This window comes from Simochromis diagramma, unplaced genomic scaffold (assembly GCF_900408965.1).
Source record: "Simochromis diagramma unplaced genomic scaffold, fSimDia1.1 OVJJ01000802.1, whole genome shotgun sequence".
Lineage (NCBI taxonomy): Eukaryota > Metazoa > Chordata > Actinopteri > Cichliformes > Cichlidae > Simochromis > Simochromis diagramma.
In genome coordinates, this window is record NW_024387492.1 from 25,285,578 (window position 1) to 25,306,655 (window position 21,078).

At 41.4% G+C, this 21,078-nt stretch overlaps 1 protein-coding gene across 5 annotated transcripts in view; it reads right to left on the reverse strand.

The window, feature by feature from the left end:
* Window positions 1-2,160: 2,160 nt before the first annotated feature.
* Window positions 2,161-21,078, reverse strand: part of LOC120724828 (NACHT, LRR and PYD domains-containing protein 3-like) — a 35,822-nt gene continuing 16,904 nt past the window's right edge. For 3 of the 5 annotated variants that reach the window (XM_040017274.1, XM_040017276.1, XM_040017275.1), the window contains 7 exons: window positions 14,122-14,416; window positions 11,845-13,621; window positions 11,560-11,733; window positions 10,961-11,134; window positions 8,937-9,110; window positions 3,766-3,812; window positions 2,161-3,127 (listed from right to left, as the gene is read on the reverse strand). In XM_040017274.1, the coding sequence (XP_039873208.1) occupies window positions 2,574-3,127; window positions 3,766-3,812; window positions 8,937-9,110; window positions 10,961-11,134; window positions 11,560-11,733; window positions 11,845-13,621; window positions 14,122-14,416 (3,195 nt within the window). In that variant the 3' untranslated portion in view covers window positions 2,161-2,573. Of the gene's footprint in view, window positions 3,128-3,765; window positions 3,813-8,936; window positions 9,111-10,960; window positions 11,135-11,559; window positions 11,734-11,844; window positions 13,622-14,121; window positions 14,417-14,677; window positions 15,221-21,078 lie in introns of those variants that run through there. The other 2 variants (XM_040017273.1, XM_040017277.1) reach the window with 2 other exon arrangements.

The following is a 21,078-nucleotide window of genomic DNA, read 5'->3' on the forward strand; positions in this document are numbered from 1 at the left end:
ACATAACACATACATATAGGGCCTTGGGGGTGGGCATGTTTTACAGCATCCAGAGGATGGTCGGTGTATTCCAACCCACCTCTGGCACTGGTGCCCTACCCTCAATTTTAAATGCATATAGACACTGAGGGTTTTCGGGAGGAGCCGTGCTGCTCTCTGAGAGGAAGTAAGTACCATGCTCTCCTGTGTTTTAAATGCACTTTAGAACAGCACACAGCAACACTACATATGAGCGGGCGGAGGGAGGTTTGGGGTCTTCACTCACCCCAGTTCTGTTAGCCGTCAGGGCTGGGGGGCTGGGAGGAGGTGCTGGCCATCAGATTGGGGTCTGGGATGCGGGGCCTCCCTGCTACTGCAGATAAGGAGGTGGTCCGCTTGCCTCCACCCCAGAGAGAAGGGTTACATCTCCTGGGTTTAGGTGCGGCTTGCCCCTCTGGGGGCGGGGGTACCTGGACCTGGGATATAGAGTATGTTTGGGGAGTGCGACTGTCTGTGCAGTGTCTATTTGTGTCTGTCTACACGTTGGGTGAGTGCCGAGTATTTGGTTGTGCATATGGGGTGGGAATGCACGTTTGTGTCCGCGTGCGCCTGTTCGTCTGTGTCTATATGTCAGGTTGGGTCTTAGACTCAACCTCTCTGGGTACATCTCAGGCCCTCCAAAGTACAGAGGCCTATCTCCCCTCACCACACCCCCTGCCGGTGGCTGATGCCCTCAGACGTTGGTGTGTCTGTGGTTCTTGTCATCTGGGGCTGGGCGCTCATGTATGTACCGGCTCACTCCTGGAGGCCGATTGGCGGGGCCTGGCGCTGGGCCCCTTCTGGGGGATGGGATGCCCTCAGGCCTCTGGCCTCTGGGCCTGAAGCTCGGTCCTTTCTGGCACAGCTGGTTGCCGGCAGAGCCCGTGGGCACGCCACTGTAACCCCCTCTGGCCTCTGCTCCGTAGCTGCTGGGTGACCTCTCGTTTGGGGCTCTACTCAGCTCTTCCCAGGAGGGTGGCACGGTTTCCCCCCTTTTGGTGGTCCTCCTCGGGTCCTTGTACTCTGGGGCCTCTGTATATATGGGGCCTGGATCTCCTCCATACCTGCTTCATACCCTGGAGGACGGGGCTATGGCTCCCCACACTCCCTAGCAGATCGTTACATGGAGAAACCTTTGGAATACATGCATGTTGATCCACACAGGTATGCACACAGGTGTACACACGGGTGTTCACAGACGCAGACTACACCTTTCTTGGCTGCTGCCTCAAAGCACATTGTGCGCTGTCTATCTTGCGTGCTGCACAATAGCATTTAATATTTAGTATCTACTGTTATCTACTGCTAGCTAGTTTATTGTGATGGTGCTGTTTTTATTATGTTGCTCTTTTTTTGTTTGCTTTCTCTTCTGTTTTTTTTTTCTCCATACAGGTAATCCAGGTGTTTTGTTTGTTTTTCTTTCTTTCTTCTCCCCTTTCTCACCGTCTCTTCTCCCCTCTGGTTTTCTTTCTCTCCCTCTCTTTCTTTCATTCTTTCTCCCTGTCCTATCCCCCAGTCATGTCTGTCCCGTTTGTAGCAACCGAAAATAAAATAAATTCATAATTATAATAAAGGTCAATCAAATGGACCAATATGGCAAGGCCATGATGATCCACTTGGTAAAATAAATCCGCTTGGCATCTTTCTTGGCCTTAAGACAACAATTCTGATGGCTAAAGATCCAAACGGGACACACACAAAAAAAATAAAGAAAGTAGACCAGTTAGGATTAGCATCATAGCCATCAAAGCCATCATAAAAAATATTTGTAAAAGCAGGGAGTCATTACATTTGTATGTTATAATGTACAGTACATTTCCTATGATAAACATGTGTATGGCGTTATTTTTGTGCCACTATTCTGAGCACACATAAAAAAAAATTTAAGCGCACGTAAAAAAAATTTGCAGGTGCAAGTGTTGCATTTTGAGGAGAAATTTATTTTGAGCGAAGAAAAGCTAAATTTAAGTGAACAAAACTCATTGCTGCTTGCAAAAAATGTATTTCAGTGTTTGCTATTATCCATACACACACACAATAGCAGCCTCTCTCTCTCAGTTTTTGTATTTGCACTTGCTCGCAAAACATTAGAGCACTTATGCAAATATGTGATGTCTTGATAAATCGAGCAGATATTTGAAGTTTACACAGCACCATTCTCGCATGAAAATATCTTAAAAGTTTATTTTGTGACCCAGAAAGAGTAATATTTCAAACTCCGCCACTCTGTGTTCCTCCGCCACTGGCGGTTGACAGACATACATGTCTGTCAACTGCTGGCAAGTTTGTATTCACAGCCCCTTCCAATACTGTCATACATGTCATGCATTTATGACCATGGGGTTAAAAAAAAAAAAAAAAAAAAAAAAGGATTACATTATTTTCAGGTCTTTGGTAGGACATTCATTCATTCACCACCAAACGTCTGGTTACCACCTCTGTTATGCAGAATCAGTAGGAGGGTAACTGCTACATGGTCCTTTGGTTTATAGTCTGTGGTGTGCAGAGTGAAAACCACCATCAGCAGTAGTTTGCAGTCAGGAGCAGACTCTCTCCTACAACTCACACAGAGATGCAGTGGACTCATATGACCAGAACCCAAACCCGAACCCAAAGGCAGGGTAGACTGGTTCGGTGAATGTGGTGTGGAAGGTGTGCAGGAGGGTCAGTTTGTCCGAGCAGACTTGGTAGAAGGACACAGTACCAGCAGGACAGTCCACATACACTGCTATTCTTTTAGGTAGAGTAGCACCATAGGGAAGATAGACAACATGTTCTCTCTTGTTGTGCCAAAAAGAATATTTCTCTTGAGTGCAGATTAGACTCCAGCACTGGTCATTCCACCCGAGCCTGCAGTCCGCACTGTTCCCTTTCCTGCTGATTCTTTTGTACGTCACTGCTATGACAACTTGCCCTTCCCTCTCCACCTCCCAGTAACAACGACCAGTCAGACCATTTTTACACAGCACCTGCCAGCAGCAGTAATCAAACCTCTCTGGATGATTTGGATAGGGCTGTTCCTCTTTCACCACAGTCACCTTCTTGTTGTCGTCAGACAGTTTGAGGTTTCTGTGCGCTGTATTTGGATCCAGTTCAAGCCCACAGAAATCTGAAAGAAACAACAGCACAAAGTATTATTCTATCATCCAACCACAGACTCACAAAACAAATATTTTTTGTTTTTTGGAGGTAGAAGTGACCACATTTGAAGGTGGTTCGATACCCATCTGCTCCAGTCTGTGTGGCAAATACCCTTGGGCAAGATACTAACCCCAAGTTGACCGATCAGAGTAAGAATATGTGTGAATGTTAGATAGGACTTACATAGAAAGAGCATAGAATACGTGGGAAAGATAGGGTAGAAAAGCACTGTTTAAGAACCAGTCCATTTACCATTTACACTGACACAGACATCTGCTATTTGGTGATATGTGACATTACAATTCTAGAAATTCATTCATCAAAACTGGAGCTCATACTACTTGAACAGTGAGTTAGTAAAACTAACCACACAGCCGCCATATTATTTGTCAGATAATTGCATTAAAAATACTGCAAAAGGCACAAACATAGCCAAAATATCCAGTTTACAGACTCCAATTAGCTGAAATGAATCCTAACAGACTATTGACCATGACTAAACAGTGAAGGAGGCCATGACCCTAATACTGCAAAGCTGGTTTTTGCAGATTAGTTCCTCTTTACATCATAGGAAAATTGAAATTTTAATATATGAATGTTTCTTACATTTCCTCAGACCAGGTTTCAGTCGCTGTTCTCCACAATGGTCCAACCTGAGGGAGGAAAAGTGGAAAAACAATTTATTTTCTCATTTATTTATTTCTACTATTGAGTTTTTAATAATAATTTATTATTTAGGGCCCTATTGTATCTGTTCCGTTTCTTATTATTATTCAGGCAAAACAAATGCCTTTTGAGGGCTTTAACATGCTCAAAAACTCTTGAAATTTTGCACACGTGTCAGGTCTGGTGAAAAATTTTGTATTTTAATGGTTTTACATATGAGCATTGGAAAATGGCTCTGGGGCGCCACCTATGCGTTGTTAAATGCAGTCCTACGAACACACAGTTTAAGCTACATGAATCAAATTTGGCCCACATGTGTATCATGCTGACACGAACAAAAAAGTCAGTGGGACCATTGATGCAAACCCAACAGGAAGTCCGCCATTTTGGATTGAAGGTGATATTTTGGCTCCCATTTTGCCATTGCAAACTCATGCCATTTGCGAACTCCTCCTTGGGATTTGATTGTATAAGCTTCATATTTGGTCAGTATCAACTACACACCTGGGCCATGTGAAATTGTGGAGCTTTTGAGTTTTTGGGAAATGGTATGGCCGTGGCGCCACGGTGAATTTCGATGATTCGCCATGAAAATCTTACTGCCTCTCATTCTGTCATACATTGTCCAATCTTGACCGAAGTACACACATATGATAAGGCTTCACCCCTGAACATATTTCAATAGCCATATTTGACATCAGGGAGAGCACCACCTAGTGGGAACAGGAAATGTCCTGTTTTATACTTTGATATACTGATTTTGTGGTGGGTGACGTGTGCAGCCTCATATTTCTCCAGGAAAGCCTTAAGGAGTTGGCAATACATTGAAATGTGTGCGTCTTCAGGAAAGGGTGTGACCCCAGCAGCATGGCGAACACTGATGTCTCGCCATGAAGAAACAAATTAGTATAACTCAAAGAAATCCAGTCTGATCAGTACCAGACTTTACAGGCATGATGACAGACCTGCCCTGAATAGATTGATACGCCCATTGTTAGGAATACACAGAGCACCACGTAGTGGGAACAGGAAATGTCATGTCTTATACTTTGATATACTGGTAGGGATGGGTATTGATAAAATTTTCAAGATTCCGATTCCATTTTCGATTCTGTTTAACGATTCGATTCTTTATCGATTCTCTTATCGATTCTTTTTTTTTTTTTATAAAGGAGAACACTAAGGTCAATTAGCTTAGAACTTTGTTTTATATGTTCTCTTTGAACAAGATAGAAATTTAGGAGTAACATGGCCTTACAAACCCAACAGTGAGATCTTAAGAGATCCTTAAGAGATCCAGCTTATGGCTCTTCAATGGGGTGTCACGGGGTCCCCAGGAAAAAAAATTGTAAATGTAAAATAATAAAATAAATATTCTTCTGTAGCAATAACAAAGTATAACATAAATTGTTCTGTAGCAATTACACAAGAATATCCAGTAATTTCCCTGCCTACAATTAAACACATTCACTTACCGAAAATCGAGGGCATCTGCTGTGGCAAATGGGTGCAGGCCTTTTACCACAAACTTAGACACTGCTCAGTGACATTCGTATATCCTGGCCTGAAAGGAGACGCTAACGGTAGACTGCAGCGAGAACTGCCAGCATCTGAGCCAACCAATTCGTCGACTCCTTCAAATGCGGCCGACAAATGCGTCCTTCATTTCCCCGAATTTGAAGGATGGGTCGGGTGTGTCCTTCGTGGCCCACCATATCCCAGAATTCATAGCGCGGCCCAGCCAAATTTCAGCTGCCAACAATGGCGGCCACTACTAAGTTTTAAAATTACTCTTATTAATCTTTCTGGGTCACAAAATAAACTTTTTACATATTTTCAGGCGAGAAAGAAGCTGTGTAAATTTCAAATATCTGCTTGGTTTATCAAGACATTGCATATTTGCAAAAGTGCGCCGACGTTTTTAGAGACGTCTGTTAGCCACCCACTGGATAGCAAGCCGGGGGGGTTCAGTGGTCACTCGAGCCGGAGAGAGCAGCGGAATCGTGGCTTCGTCGTTTTCAGATCCCAGCTCTTTCGCTACTCAGGTTAAACGAATATATAAGTCACTCGGATAACTTAAAAATGTAATTGTTTGTCTTTTTTTCAGTGTTTTATTTGTTCCGGAGTAAATCGGTTTGGCTGAGATCAAAGTTATTAGATTATTAGATTAAATAAAATGTTATTAATCTATCTGGTGTGTTCCTCCGGGATTTTCACACAGCTGAATAAACATCAAACAAAAAACTGATTAAACAGAAGTGTGAGACGGTCGAGAATTTACGCCAGTGTCCTGTTATATTTTAGATAGCAAGGAGCAGACGGCCGAGTTTATTAAACTCCACCGAGACAGCGGTGACGCAAATCTGAAGGCTAGACCGTTCCGTTTCACAGCCTCACACTTCCGGCCTTCTCAGTCTTCGAAGGACCCAGCCCACGCAGTGTTGCCAACTCCTCAGTAAGGAAAATCGCTATTGGCTGTCCTAAAAGTTGCTAGAAGTCGCCAAATGACGTCATCGCCTAATTTGCATAATTGGTCATGCTAATGTAATTGTAACCTACGTTGTTGGAGAGAGAAATAACATCGTGGAAGACACATAAAGTGAGTAAAAAACGTCCTAGTTAGAATTTATTTAGAACTACAAATTAAATTTCTTTTAGCAATTATTGTTTTTTAATGTCACAATTCCAACCCTGCTCCTTTATCCGGGCCTGGACCAGCAAAAGTGACCCGAAATTGGCACTCTGGTGGAGTTACTTTGTGTGTGAGTGTGTGTGTTTATAAGTAGTTTTAAACCTTGTGATCCACAAAACAGCATAGCAGTAAAAGAAGAACTGACTGCGTTACAGTCAGTGCGGGAGCAGCGGCTTCGCTCATGCGCGATTCATTTGCATTTTGGACGCACAGGTGTGAACGTCTCCTGCCCTGATAGCAGCTGGGGGAGGACTATCCTCCGCCTGGGAGTGCTTTGGCACGGGTGAGGTGTCCAAGGCAGCACCGCTGCTTGTTGAGAGTAAGAGCGTGAAAAGAGCGTTTTCACGTCAAAAAGTCGTCATAAATAAGTCTCCAATAATAACAGAAAAAGTCGCCAGATTTGTCGCTAGTCGCTTTTTAGAAAAAAAGTCGCTAAGGGGGTCTGAAAACTCGCTAAATATAGCGACAAAGTCGCTAAGTTGGCAACACTGAGCCCACGTAGACTGCGAAGGCCAGGTCCTCCGAAGGATGCAGCCGACGTTTTGGGACACAGCTTCTGTCTGTCTCTCTCATCATGGTCACCTAAATGCAGCGCACAGTAATGGCAGGTTTTGTAATAAGGCAGATCACGCTAACATAATATGCACTGTTAGTTGATTATTTACCTGCCAAATTAACGGGAGAGGACGTACAAACGCTACCGCTGCTGCTGGGTTGAGATTCATGAGTCCAGAGCAGAATTAAAAACACGACATTCATTTAAGGTCATCGCGTGTTTTGTGCGCAAATGCTTTTGCATATTCGTAGTGTTTCCTCCCTTAAATGAAATATCTACTATCTAACCGTTCTCGTAAAGTATAACCAAACTTTTGAGCGTTTGAGCCGCTTAGTAAATGACACTCCGCAATGTGGTGACGTCATTCGGGGCGACTGGAATTGATAAGGGAATCGTTTGCAAAAATGGCAAACAATTCCAAGGAATTGAAACAGTGGGAACCAGTTCTCAACAAGAACCGGGTTTCGATACCCATCCCTATATACTGGTTTTCACAGGTTCATCAGGTCCACCTCAAAAGCGGTGAATATTAACATCAGTCCCTCATGATGCTTCAGTGAGACAATTGTGAGTTTAAACTTAACGGCGCACCCTGGTGGCAAGGTGGTTCACCATGAAAGATGAAGTGGCATTTGAGGGGCTTAGAAAGCTCAAGAACTCTTGAAATTTGGCCCACACCTCCAATGTGATGAAGGCTTTCTTGTTATGTGATCAGCCATGTGAAGTCAGCCATTTTAAAATTAATGTGTAATTTTGGCGACATTTTCCCCTCTTTTCAGGCCTCGTACTTTGACGAACTCCTCCAAGGAATTTTAATCGGATCGACACGATCTCCAGTGCAGGGAATCTAAAGACCTTTGTGACGTTAAATTGCGAAGCTTTTTACGTTTAGGGAAACGGGGTGGTCATGGCGGCACGTGGAGTTTCAATCACTCGCCAAAAAGCAGTAATCTGCTGTCACTCCAAAACACAATGTCCAATCTCTCCCAAACATTGCAGGCATGAGTCGAGAGTCAAGCTCAGAAATTTTTGATATGCCATTTATCAGTAATGGTTAGAGCGCCACCTAGTGGGACGACTATAATTATCATTGAACGAAATGAAATTTTAGCTGGTGGTTCTACGCATGAATTCCATCAATGTGACATCAGATTGGAAATGCTTGGTGTAGGTGGTGGGCGTGGCTCGACACGCCGGGGTGTGAGGGCCCTCATAACGCTGCTTGCAGCTTTAATTTCAATGTTGCTTCTATATTTTATATATATTTGTTGCTTGTTGTTGTTGTTGTTGTTAGTAGTAGTAGTAGTATTAAAGTTCAATATTAAAATTCATTGTATTCCATACTCCGTGTTATCTCATTTTTGTTTGTATTAGTGAAGGCTACAAATGATCTTCTTATGGCCTCTAGAAAGAGAGACCATATTTCTCTCATACTCCCTCTCTTCGTTGGCTCTCTGTTAAATCCAGAATTGTATTTAAAATCCTTCTCTTCACATACAAGATCTTACTTCTTGTTCCTAGAGTATTTAAAAGTAGAATGGGAGGCAGAGCATTCAGGTTTCAGGCCCCTATTCTGTGGAACCAGCTTCCAGTTTGGATTCAGGAGGTAGACACTATCTCTACTTTTAAGATTAGGCTTAAAACTTTCCTTTTTGCCAAAGCATATTACCCATGCACTGACATGTTTAAATAACTATTTCTATTTTTTCAAAATAAATCCTGTTTACTTATCTCCAAAATATAGGAGCAGCATTTGGAGCAAGAAGTCATCACCAATATTGAGTGAAACCTCAGAGGTTTAATTATATGATTAATATAGTATTTTAATTAGTAATTAGTAGGCTGCTAATTTTCTGTTCGTACCTGAGTGTTTCCAATTGGCATTGTCTATCCTTCAGGCCAAAAGAAAGGAGAGTCACACCTTGGTCTCCTGGATGATTGTAGCTCAGGTCCAATTCTCTCAGATGGGAAGGGTTTGAACTCAGAGCTGAGGCCAGAGCAGCACAGCCTTGTTCTGTGACTTGACAGCCTGATAGCCTGAAATTGAGTCAGTTATTTTTTTCTGAAGTTACAAACTTCCTTACAAATTTAGGTAACAGATATTTGAAAATGACACAAATAAGAAAATGAAAAAGATAGCAGATAGTACCTTTGTATACCACTGTACTCCACAAGTAAGTCCAGTTACATTATTAATAAATCAAATCAATCAAAGAAATGAAATAAAACCACATGAAAGTTGTCCAATTTGATGATAAAAATCATAAAGTAATATGTACAGGGAGTGCAGAATTATTAGGCAAGTTGTATTTTTGAGGAATAATTTTATTATTGAACAACAACCATGTTCTCAATGAACCCAAAAAACTCATTAATATCAAAGCTGAATGTTTTTGGAAGTAGTTTTAGTTTGTTTTTAGTTTTAGCTATTTTAGGGGGATATCTGTGTGTGCAGGTGACTATTACTGTGCACAATTATTAGGCAACTTAACAAAAAACAAATATATACCCATTTCAATTATTTATTTTTACCAGTGAAACCAATATAACATCTCCACATTCACAAATATACATTTCTGACATTCAAAAACAAAACAAAAACCAATCAGCGACCAATATAGCCACCTTTCTTTGCAAGGACACTCAAAAGCCTGCCATCCATGGATTCTGTCAGTGTTTTGATCTGTTCACCATCAACATTGCATGCAGCAGCAACCACAGCCTCCCAGACACTGTTCAGAGAGGTGTACTGTTTTCCCTCCTTGTAAATCTCACATTTGGTGATGGACCACAGGTTCTCAATGGGGTTCAGATCAGGTGAACAAGGTGGCCATGTCATTAGTTTTTCTTCTTTTATACCCTTTCTTGCCAGCCACGCTGTGGAGTACTTGGACGCGTGTGATGGAGCATTGTCCTGCATGAAAATCATGTTTTTCTTGAAGGATGCAGACTTCTTCCTGTACCACTGCTTGAAGAAGGTGTCTTCCAGAAACTGGCAGTAGGACTGGGAGTTGAGCTTGACTCCATCCTCAACCCGAAAAGGCCCCACAAGCTCATCTTTGATGATACCAGCCCAAACCAGTACTCCACCTCCACCTTGCTGGCGTCTGAGTCGGACTGGAGCTCTCTGCCCTTTACCAATCCAGCCACGGGCCCATCCATCTGGCCCATCAAGACTCACTCTCATTTCATCAGTCCATAAAACCTTAGAAAAACCAGTCTTGAGATATTTCTTGGCCCAGTCTTGACGTTTCAGCTTGTGTGTCTTGTTCAGTGGTGGTCGTCTTTCAGCCTTTCTTACCTTGGCCATGTCTCTGAGTATTGCACACCTTGTGCTTTTGGGCACTCCAGTGATGTTGCAGCTCTGAAATATGGCCAAACTGGTGGCAAGTGGCATCTTGGCAGCTGCACGCTTGACTTTTCTCAGTTCATGGGCAGTTATTTGGCGCCTTGGTTTTTCCACACGCTTCTTGCGACCCTGTTGACTATTTTGAATGAAACGCTTGATTGTTCGATGATCACGCTTCAGAAGCTTTGCAATTTTGAGACTGCTGCATCCCTCTGCAAGATATCTCACTATTTTTGACTTTTCTGAGCCTGTCAAGTCCTTCTTTTGACCCATTTTGCCAAAGGAAAGGACGTTGCCTAATAATTATGCACACCTGATATAGGGTGTTGATGTCATTAGACCACACCCCTTCTCATTACAGAGATGCACATCACCTAATATGCTTAATTGGTAGTAGGCTTTCGAGCCTATACAGCTTGGAGTAAGACAACATGCATGAAGAGGATGATGTGGACAAAATACTCATTTGCCTAATAATTCTGCACTCCCTGTAATGTCACTTTATCATTTATAAATGAGGAAACTGTGGAGTCCTGACCTAAGAGTTTGAAGTACACAGTGATTACTCTCCAGTCCAGCAGATAAAAGTTGTACTCCTGAATCCTGCAGGTCATTGTTGCTCACATCCAGTTCTTTTAGATTTAAGGACTGTGTGCTGATAACTGTAGAAAGAGTTTCGCAGCTTCTCCATGACAAGTTACAGCCAATCAGCCTGTTTATAAACAAACCATTAGACATGTTAAAATAACAATGATTTTTAAATTAGCACAAAAAGACAGACAGAATTGATGCAAATCAACATCAACTACAGATTGACATTTTTTCCCATAAGGCCAGTTAAGTCTGGATAGTTTTTTTACCTTAATAAATTCAATTAGCATTTAAAAACCTGCAGATTGTGTTTAGCTTTGTCTGATATAAAAATGTGTTTGATGATCTCAAATATGTAACTAATACTAAAAAACTAAACTAAAACTAAAACAATAGCCCACAAAACCAAAGAGAAATTAAGACATGTATGCAACACTGTATGTTGCAATCAAGAAGAAATTTGAATAGTAATTAAATTTACCAAGACTAAGAATAAAATATGCCGCGAAACATAGACGAGCATCAGCCAACACTAACATTCCTGACCTGAGAGTTTCCAGTTGACAATGTGGACCCTCCAGTATGGTAGAAAGCATCTTCACTCCTGAATCCTCCAGGTTGTTGTTGCTCAGGTCCAGCTCTCTCAGACAAGAGGACTGGGAGCTGAGCACTGGAGACAGAATTTTTACACTTTTCTCTGACAGGTTACAAGAACTCAACCTAAAAAATTAAACAACAACAGAGAAAACCATCGAAAACATATTTTAAAATCATCATATGAGTATCAATAGTAGCTAACCAATGACTTTTAATAGATATCACAGCACTTACAAAGCTTTGTTGGAGGCTTTAACCACAGGCAGTAGCTTCAGAAGAACCTCCTCTGAAGCTGAATATTTCTTCAGGTCAAAGACATCCAGATTTTCTGATGATAATAAGATGAAGACTAGAGCTGACCACTGAGATGGAAATAGATCATTCGTGTAAAGATTTCCTGAACTCAATGACTTCTGGATGTCCTCCAATAGAGAATGATCATTCACTTCATTCAAACAGTGAAACAAATTGATGCTTTTCTCAGAAGGGAGACCATCATCAAGCCTTTCCTTGATGTACTGGACTGTTTCCTGTGAGCTACTTCCTGTCTTTCTCAGTAGGCCTTGTAAGAGAATCTGATTGGTCTCCAGTGAAAGACCCAGAAGGAAACGGAGGAACAAGTCCAGGTGTCCATTTGGGCTCTGTAAGGCCTTGTCCACGGCCCTCTGGTGGAGATTAGATTTACTTCTTGAAAGTCTAGAAATCCAGGATGATTGTTGGAGTTCGTCCAGCAGATTGAGTCCAGAGCTGAAAAAGGTCATATGGACATACAGAGCAGCCAGAAACTCCTGAACACTCAGGTGGATAAAAGAAAACACTTTGTCCTGGCGCAACACTCTCTCCTCTTTAAATATCTCTGTAAAAAGTCCTGCATATACTGAGGCACTTGTGACACTGATGCCACAGTCTTTCAAGTCTGATTCATAAAAGATCAGGTTGGCTTTCTGTAGCTGCTCAAAAGCCAGTTTTCCCAAAGACAGAATCATCTCCTTGCTTGCTTGATTCCACTGTGGATCAGCATCAGTTCCTCCCTGATGCTTGACCTTCTTAACTTTGGCTTGAGATATCAAAAGGTGGATGTACATCTCAGTCAGGGTCTTGGGCAGCTCATCTTTCTCTTTAGTTTTCAACATATCCTCCAGAACTGTAGCAGTGATGCAGCAGAAGACTGGAATGTGGCACATGATGTTTAAGCTCTGTGAAGTTTTGATATGAGAGATCATTCTGCCAATAAGCTTCTCATCTCTGAATTTCTTTCTGAAGTAGTCTAGTTTTTGAGCATCAGTGAACCCCATAACTTCTGTCACAATGTTTACATACTCAGAAGGGATCTGATTGGCTGCTGCAGGCCGTGTGGTTATCCAAAGGCGAGCAGAGGGAAGCAGATCCCCCCGGATGAGATTTGTCAGCAGCACACTGACTGAGGTGGATTCTGTAGCATCAGTCAGGATCGCAGTTTTGTGGAAGTCCAGAGGAAACCGACACTCATCCAGACCATCAAAGATGAACACAACCTTAAACCCTTCAAAGCTGCAGATTCCTGCTTCTTTGTTTTTAGTAAAAAAATGATTCACAAGTTCCACCAAACTGAACTTTTTGTCTTCCAGTACATTCACCTCTCTGAAAGTGAATAGAAATGTTAAGTGGATGTCCTGGTTGGCTTTGTCTTTAGCCCAGTCCAGAGTGAACTTCTGTGTTGAGACTGTTTTCCCAATGCCAGCCATTCCCTTTGTCAGCACTGTTCTGATTGGTTTGTCTTTAATGGGTGAAGCTTTGAAGATGTCTTCACATCGAAGTCTTGTTTCTGGTCTGTCTGGTTTCCTGTGTGCTTTTTCAATTAGTCTGATCTCATGTTCCTTGTTGACCTCTTGGCTGTTTTCTATTTTGAAGCAGACCTCTGTGTAGGTCTCATTTTGAAGCTTAGATTTACCTCCTTTAAGTTTTTCAGCTGATTCCTGAAACTTTTTCATCAGGTTGGATTTGAGGTTTTTCTGGAACTCAGCAAAACCCTCTAAATAAACAGTGAAATGGTAAGAGTAGATGTGAGTAAATGTCAGTTGTGAAAAAATAGGGTACATTTATGTAATTGTGATAGTTGTCAATGGAAAATAAGCAGAATATGGTTAGGATGGCAAGGACAGGTTCTTAGCAAAAACCAGTAATTACCCAAATTTCTGTAGCGGTTTTGTTCATCAACATTAAAATATAACTGTCATGTCCATGAGTGTGGTAAATACATTTCATATCAAAGCAATTAATAGGTCCTATTCTTTATTATTCTTTTCACCTCGCAAACCCACTATTGCCATTTCTTGCTATCGTCTCAGATCTACCATCTGTATATTAAGGTAAAGAACAGCATCTGAAATTATCAAGTCCATCTCTATGCCATGGTTCATAACAAACTGAAAATGTAATAAGATACATTTTCTGTCTGAATTATGGTCATCACAAAGTGCACTTGATACCAGGAATCATTCTCATGTGAGTGTTAATCATTCCATGACTTACCTGCTTCAGGTTCTGCATTTGGGTCAATTAAAATCTGCACAAGGTCATTCCTATCTAGCTTCCTCAAAACCTTTTTGGTGACCTCAAGCACGTTTTCACAGTATGTTTGCAGCATCTGATCCACTGTGTCTGGCCTGTCTGCCTTATCTAGTCTGCTCTTTGGGATTATTGGGAAGCGTTCCAGGACGTCAGACTTTTGCAGGTACCACTTGAACTCTTTTAACTCATTGTCTCCCAGATCTTTCAGTGCTCTCAGGAGCAGCTCTTCACGTGTTGAATTTGACATCATGTTTCCCTGCCAAAATCAAAGAAAATCGCATGTCTGAAACAGTTCTATAATTGCTGGGGTGATTCACTGCGGCTGTAATTATTCTTTTTTATATTACTACTTTGTTCAAACTAAAGGTAAGTAGCATCAGGACTCCATAAAAATTACAAAATAAAAGTTGACTATAAACTTGTTGTCCCTTTTAAAGGGGACAAGAAAAGGAAACTCTCAGGTGTCACAAGGAAGGACCAGCAGAAATACTTCAGAAACAAATCTGTGATGCCAAACCTGCAGATATCTAAAGAAGGAGAGTGAGGGTTTAGCACAGATTCTTTCCACCATCAATCAGAAATCCTAACTTGGACTTGCTATGTTGTCAAATATTAGAAGAAACCCTCTGTCAATCCACTGGAAATTCAATCTCCCAGGAATACAGTGGAATTCCAAATCTTCTGAAGGTTTTACCCAAAAGGGAATCAGAGGAAATTCTTGGAAGTTGTAAGCCAGCAGGAAAACATTGAAAATCCAAATCTTCTTGAATCTACGATCTAACATGGCAAAAATGAGAACAGAAAAAGCCAAAAAATATAAGGTGATTTGCAGGTTCAAAGTTTGGGCAGCAGTTGATCCCACGGGTGATATCAGATCATCACATTAAATCACCCGATTTCCAGCTGCACCTTATCATCCTCTATCTGTCTGACTTTTCCATGTACATGTACTTTTGAAAGCAAAGTTTCAAAAGTTTCAACTTTAAATTTTCACTTCAATACATGTTCTTCTTTTCTATGTTGTACTTAACATAGAAATGTTAATAATTTCATCACAAAAGAGATTATGTTAAAATGAATGTTCATTTGAAAATGAGCTAATGATAAAGTTGATGAATGATGAAGTTAAATTGGATAAACTGAATGAAACATAGTATAGTATATTCATATGTAATTGAATTTTAATATCAGAATCAGAATTAATAAAGTATTCTGATTCTGAATATACTTCATGTTTCATTCAGTTTATCCAAATTAACGTCATTAATCAACTTTATCATTAGCTCATTTTCAAATGAACATTCATTTGAACATAATCTCTTTTTAACTCAAATACAGAGGAATACTTCTCCCTCTGTGTTTGTCAATTACATTATAGCCAAAGCAGTTTCTTTTAATAAATCGTGCATTTCATAGTCAGACATTCTTTTTAGTAGTCCAACCTAGAAGTAATAAATGCATGAACTAGTTTTTCAGTGTCACTGAGACAGGATATTTCTAATTTTAGAGATATTGCATAAATGGAAGAAAGCAGTCCTACATATTTGTTTAATATGTGCATTGAAGGACATATCCTGGTCAAAAATGACTCCAAGTTTCCTCACAGTGCTACTGGAGGCTAAGGTAATGCCATCCAGAGTAAAAATCTGGTTAGATACTATATTTCTAAGATTTTCAGGGCCTAGTGCAATAACCTCAGTTTTATCTTAATTTAGAAGTAGAAAGTTAGAGGCCACATAGATAGACAGACCACATTCCACACCCCCACCTTACAGAAAGCAGAGAAACAACTGCCGAGATCATAACTTAGGCGCTGTAACAGAGAAAGAATGTGATGTTTTGGCTTTTACGACTAGATGGGGGCCACTAGAGACTATAAAAAGCTGAGCAACCCGTCACCATTTTGAGACTGCTGTGACCCTCTTCAGGCATGTCTCCCCATCATGATGCTCCTTATGCTCTTAAGTGTTGAATTGTATGAAAATAAATGATTGTTGATTGAGCATAAATACACCGAGTATTGTCCTTCCTTCAGCCCAAAGATTCAAAGAATTGGGAGATTTCAACACCACCCAGGTCTTTATGTCTTTAAGACATTGATGCAGTTTAACTAATTGGTGTGAGTTATCTGGCTTCATGGATAGATCAAGTTGGGTGTCATCTGCATAGCAGTGAAAATGTATGCTATGCATGTATAGTGTAAACAGAATGGATCCTAGCACTCAACCCTGTTGAACTCCATAATTAACCTTAGTGTGTGAAGAGGACTCTCCATTTACCTGATCAAATTGGAGTCTATTAGATAGATATGATACAAACTACTGCAGCGTAGTACCTGTAATACCTACAGCATGCTCTACTTGCTCTAATAGCAGTCAACAGTATTGATTATATGGCCAGCAATATTGAACGCTGCACTGAGGTCTACCAGGATAAGCACAGAGATGATTCCACTGTCAGAGGCCATAAAAACATCCTTTAGAATCTTCACTAAAGCAGTTTCTGTACTGTGATGGGCTCTGAAATCTGACTGAAACTATTTCAAGAATTTTTGAGATGAAAGGAAGGCTAGAGACTGGCCTTTAATTAGCTAAGACCACTGGGTCTAGAGATGGCTTTTTAAGTAATGGTTTAACTACTGCCAGCTTGAAGGCCTGTGGTACATAGCCAATTATTAGACATAGATTGATCATATTTAAGACTGAAGCATTAATCAATGGTAGGACTTCTTTGGGCAGTCTTATAGGAATGGGGTCTAAAAGACACGTTGATGGTTTGGAGGGAGTAATTACTGAAGTTAACTCCGAAAGATAAATTGGAGAAAAGGAATATCAGTGGTACTGAAAGTAGCTATAGATAATGTTATATCTGTGAAATGATTATGAGTAATTTTGTTTTCACTCTGACTTTTTGTCAGGCTGGCTACAGTGCTGAAGAGAAACCTAGGCTGGATCTTATTTTCTTCAATCAGTGATGAATAGTAAGATGTTCTAGCAAAAAAGCGCTCCATAAAGGAGGAATTTTTTACCGAGCAACAACCTATTTCCTGTTAGGGGCTTTGTCTGTGACCCAGCGTTTTAAGTTTATTTTGTATTTTTTGATTCCTTTGGTTATATTGGAAATATGTTAAGTTCTTGTGTGGTTATTATTAGTTAGGATTTAGTTGAGTTTAGTCTAGTTTATGTTTCTCCTATGTTTCGGTGTTTGAGTCTTTTCCTATGTGTCATGTGTTCTCTCCTCGTCTATGTAGGTTCCTCTTGTGTCTCTCTCCTCTGTGTCCCTCTCCCTCTCTCGCTGCCTCTCTTTGTCTCTTGTCTCAAACTTCTGTGTCCCAGTTCATGTCTCTCCAGGTTTTCTGTTTTATTTTGAAAGTCTTGTTTCTATGTTTAATGTGCTTAGTTTTACTTTTCCCTGTGATGTCATGATTATTTGTGTCAGCTGTGTCTCCGCAGGTATTTCCACTTCCCTCATTACCCTCCTGTGTATTTAGGCCCTCTGTCTCCCTCTGTTTGTTGTTGGTGCTTCTGTTTTCCTCCGTCCATGTCAGGTCAGATTCCGGGTACCTCATAATTCTGTTCAAGTTATATCAAGTTTCATGTTCACAGTTTTTTTTGTCAGAGTTACTCTTGTACTCCTGCTCAGAATCATGCTAATGTCTTGTTTTTCATAGTTAACACAGTCTAGCTTTTCCCAGTTTAGGTTTTTTGTTTTGTCCGCGTCCATTTTGCCTTTTTTTAATATTCATGTTTTTCGGCCAAGTAAACAGCCCATTTTTTGTTAAGATTCCATTTCATGTCTACAATTGGGTCCACTCCACAAACACACCGGATGCTCAGACATAATATTTCCAGGCTGAAGGATGATCTTTTAAATTGTACATTTGAGAATTATACCAGGAAGTCAAGTACTTCTGATTTGAGTCATACATAGTGAGGAGGCTAAATTATTAACAAGATAAACAGCCTCTGTTGGAGTAGGTCAGGTAGCTGCTCTGCTCTATATTGGTACAGGGCATAGAAGATGCTAACAGTGGGTGCATTATATTCTTAAACTTAGTTACAGCACTTTCAGAAAGACATCTGCTGTGATGAAGTCTACTCTCCACTGCTGTGTAATCGATTATTGTAAATTTAAATGTTATCAGAAAATAATAAGAGGTAGGAGGATTTTCAGGAAACATTGCTAAATGTTCAGCTTCTATGCCATATGTTAAAACAAGATCTAAAGTGTGATTAAAGTGGTGGGTGGGTTCTTTTACATTTCGAGAGAAGCCAACTGATGAGAGATGATGATAAGAGATGAGATAGCCTTTATTTGTCAGTTGCAGGTCTTTTGCCCACAACCGAGATGACAGACCTTGCCGACCGTACATACAATACACAAACATCACATTGGGGAGACAGGTCAGGCTAGGTAGCGAGGAAAAAAAAAAAAAAAAAACATCAAAATGTGTAACACAAAAGGATAATACAGGAATGCACATATATCAACACACCATAGCACAATAAACACAGACAAGCAACATGGGAAAGTGTTCCAGTGTGTACATGTGATCTGGGACCGCTGCAATCTTCGACTGCGCCTCCAGCTGACCCGATGTCCACATCGGGGGGGAGGTAAGCGTTGGAGGTGGCGTTGGATCCGGGGTAGGGAGGGTGATGCGTCAGTGAGTGCTTATCAGTATCAGTATATGTATGTGTGTGCGTGTCCATAGTTCAGCTGAGACAGTGTCCTTCGCCCTGCCAGGCGAAGTAAACAGTCTTCCAGCCAACCCAGGTGGCCTTGCATGGAATGGGAAGGAACAGACTCAACACAGTCGTTATCAGGGAGTTTTTGTTCGGCTCCAGCCTTGAGCCCACTGCTGGTGCCGAAGGGGTAGCCAGATTATGATGGTATTTTTCTTTTGCAACAACTCATGAAAATTTCAAAGCTGTTCTTTAACACTCCGACACTGGTCTCTCAATCTCCCATTGGAGAACCGCGAGCTTCCCCATGATGTTATCAAACTTGCGTTCCATGGTGTTGTCATTCTTTTGCTCAGAGAACCGATTCTGAGAACTCACGACTGCAGTCAGCTGTTCCACGATGTAATCCAACTTTCGCTCAAAGGTGTTATTCTGAGCAGGCCTCTCCTTGATGTAATCCAATATACGCTCAGAGGTGTTATTCTGAGTATTCACAGCAGCTGTAAGCATCTCCAAGGTCTTAACCATGCTGCTCTCAATGAGCCCGTTCTGAGAAGTCGCGCCTCGTCCCATCGTTTCAATCCCAGCGGGCAGCCTTGGGGGGTGTATAAACAGCCGGTTCCGCTTTTTTAATTCTCCGATAAGCCCGGGCCAAGCCAGCTCCGATCAGCAAGAACCCTGTTATCATGGTTCCGAATAGGTAGATATCTTCAGCATTAGGGATGGGTATCGTTTAGGTTTTATCCGATACCCGGTGCCAAACCGGTACTTTTGAAACGGTGCCGGTGCTTAAACGGTGCTCAAACTGGTGCTTAAAGAATGGAGAACACAAAATTGGTCCAAAAACCTCTCATGTTCAGCTATGTTTTTTGTAAAAAGATAACAATGTTAGCCTTTTCTGCAGCTATAGGGCATATATGGTATCACTCTTGGCTGGAAGAAGTGCTTAATCAATGGAAAAAACACAAACTTTGTCCAAAAACCTCTCATGTTTAACTGTTTTCCACTTTTTCTTTGGTCATTTTAGCCTTTTTGGCCAGGGTGAAGGGAGTATCTGCCATCAAACAAGAAGACAGCCGCATGTAGCTATGATGATGTTTGCTAGTTCACCTTACATGCATTAATGTAATAACGTGGTTAGCTTACTCAACGTAAATTACACACGAACAACATTAAGCTACTCACGCAGAGAAGAACGGCTGCTGCTGCCATCATCAGTCACCATTTCTGCTACACTGGCAGGGCTAGGGGCCAGGACTCTCCTCTTTGGGTTCTTGGGGGATGTTGCTAACTCCGGGTCCGATAACAGGCACCACACCTGCAGTAGATGTGCTCTGTGTGAGGTCTCGCAGCAAGCTATCGAATACGGCGCATTTTTCAGCTTTTAAAAAAAACGCTATGCGTCACCAGGTGTTTCATTGGATTTGAGGTGTTACTTCCTTTGACAGTATCACAGTATCACCTTAAAGCACTTGTTGCAGGCTGCTGAGTTTGCATATTTTGCTGTGAAGTACAGCCAGACTTTTGACCGCTTCGCCTTGGGCATTTTTAATCTGTAGCTCTGCTCTAAAAGAACGTACGTACCTGGACCCGCCTACTATCCTCGGAAACGTAAAATGATTGGCTAGAATTCAAAGTGTATGACATGTCAGGGGAAAAAAAAAAAAAAAAGCACTGAAATAAAGCACCGAAATGTGCGCTGCTTTTCGGTCTGGTTACTACCGTTTATGTCAGAACCGGTGCCATGATGGCACCGGATACCGGTACCCATCCCTATTCAGCATCCTCGATCGACAGTCCCACCAGGCACACGACCCTCCATTCCTGCCTCCCGTCCATCGTGTATCTGACAGGGAAAGTCCCTCCAGAGCACTCGGGCTCTCCCGAGCCCAGACTTCTTGTTGAGAAAAGGGTGTCAATAGCATTCAGAGACCAGTTGATCAAATCAATAATTCTCTTTAGGTTTTAGAAACAGACTGTGAGAGAGTGTTCCAGGGAAAGTAATACAAAAAAAAAAAAAAAAACAAAAAAAAAAAAAACACAAAAACACACGAGACTAGACAAGGACATAAGAACTAAGCAGGGAAGATAACGGAGAGGAGAGGAGAAAAAGTGTGTCCGCCTCCTCCGAGAGCCTCCGAGAGTTGTGTTGAGGCTGTCATTTTTAGCGTCTACATACATGTTAAAATCACCCAAAATAATTATGTGAGGTGAGCACTAAATCAGATAAAAA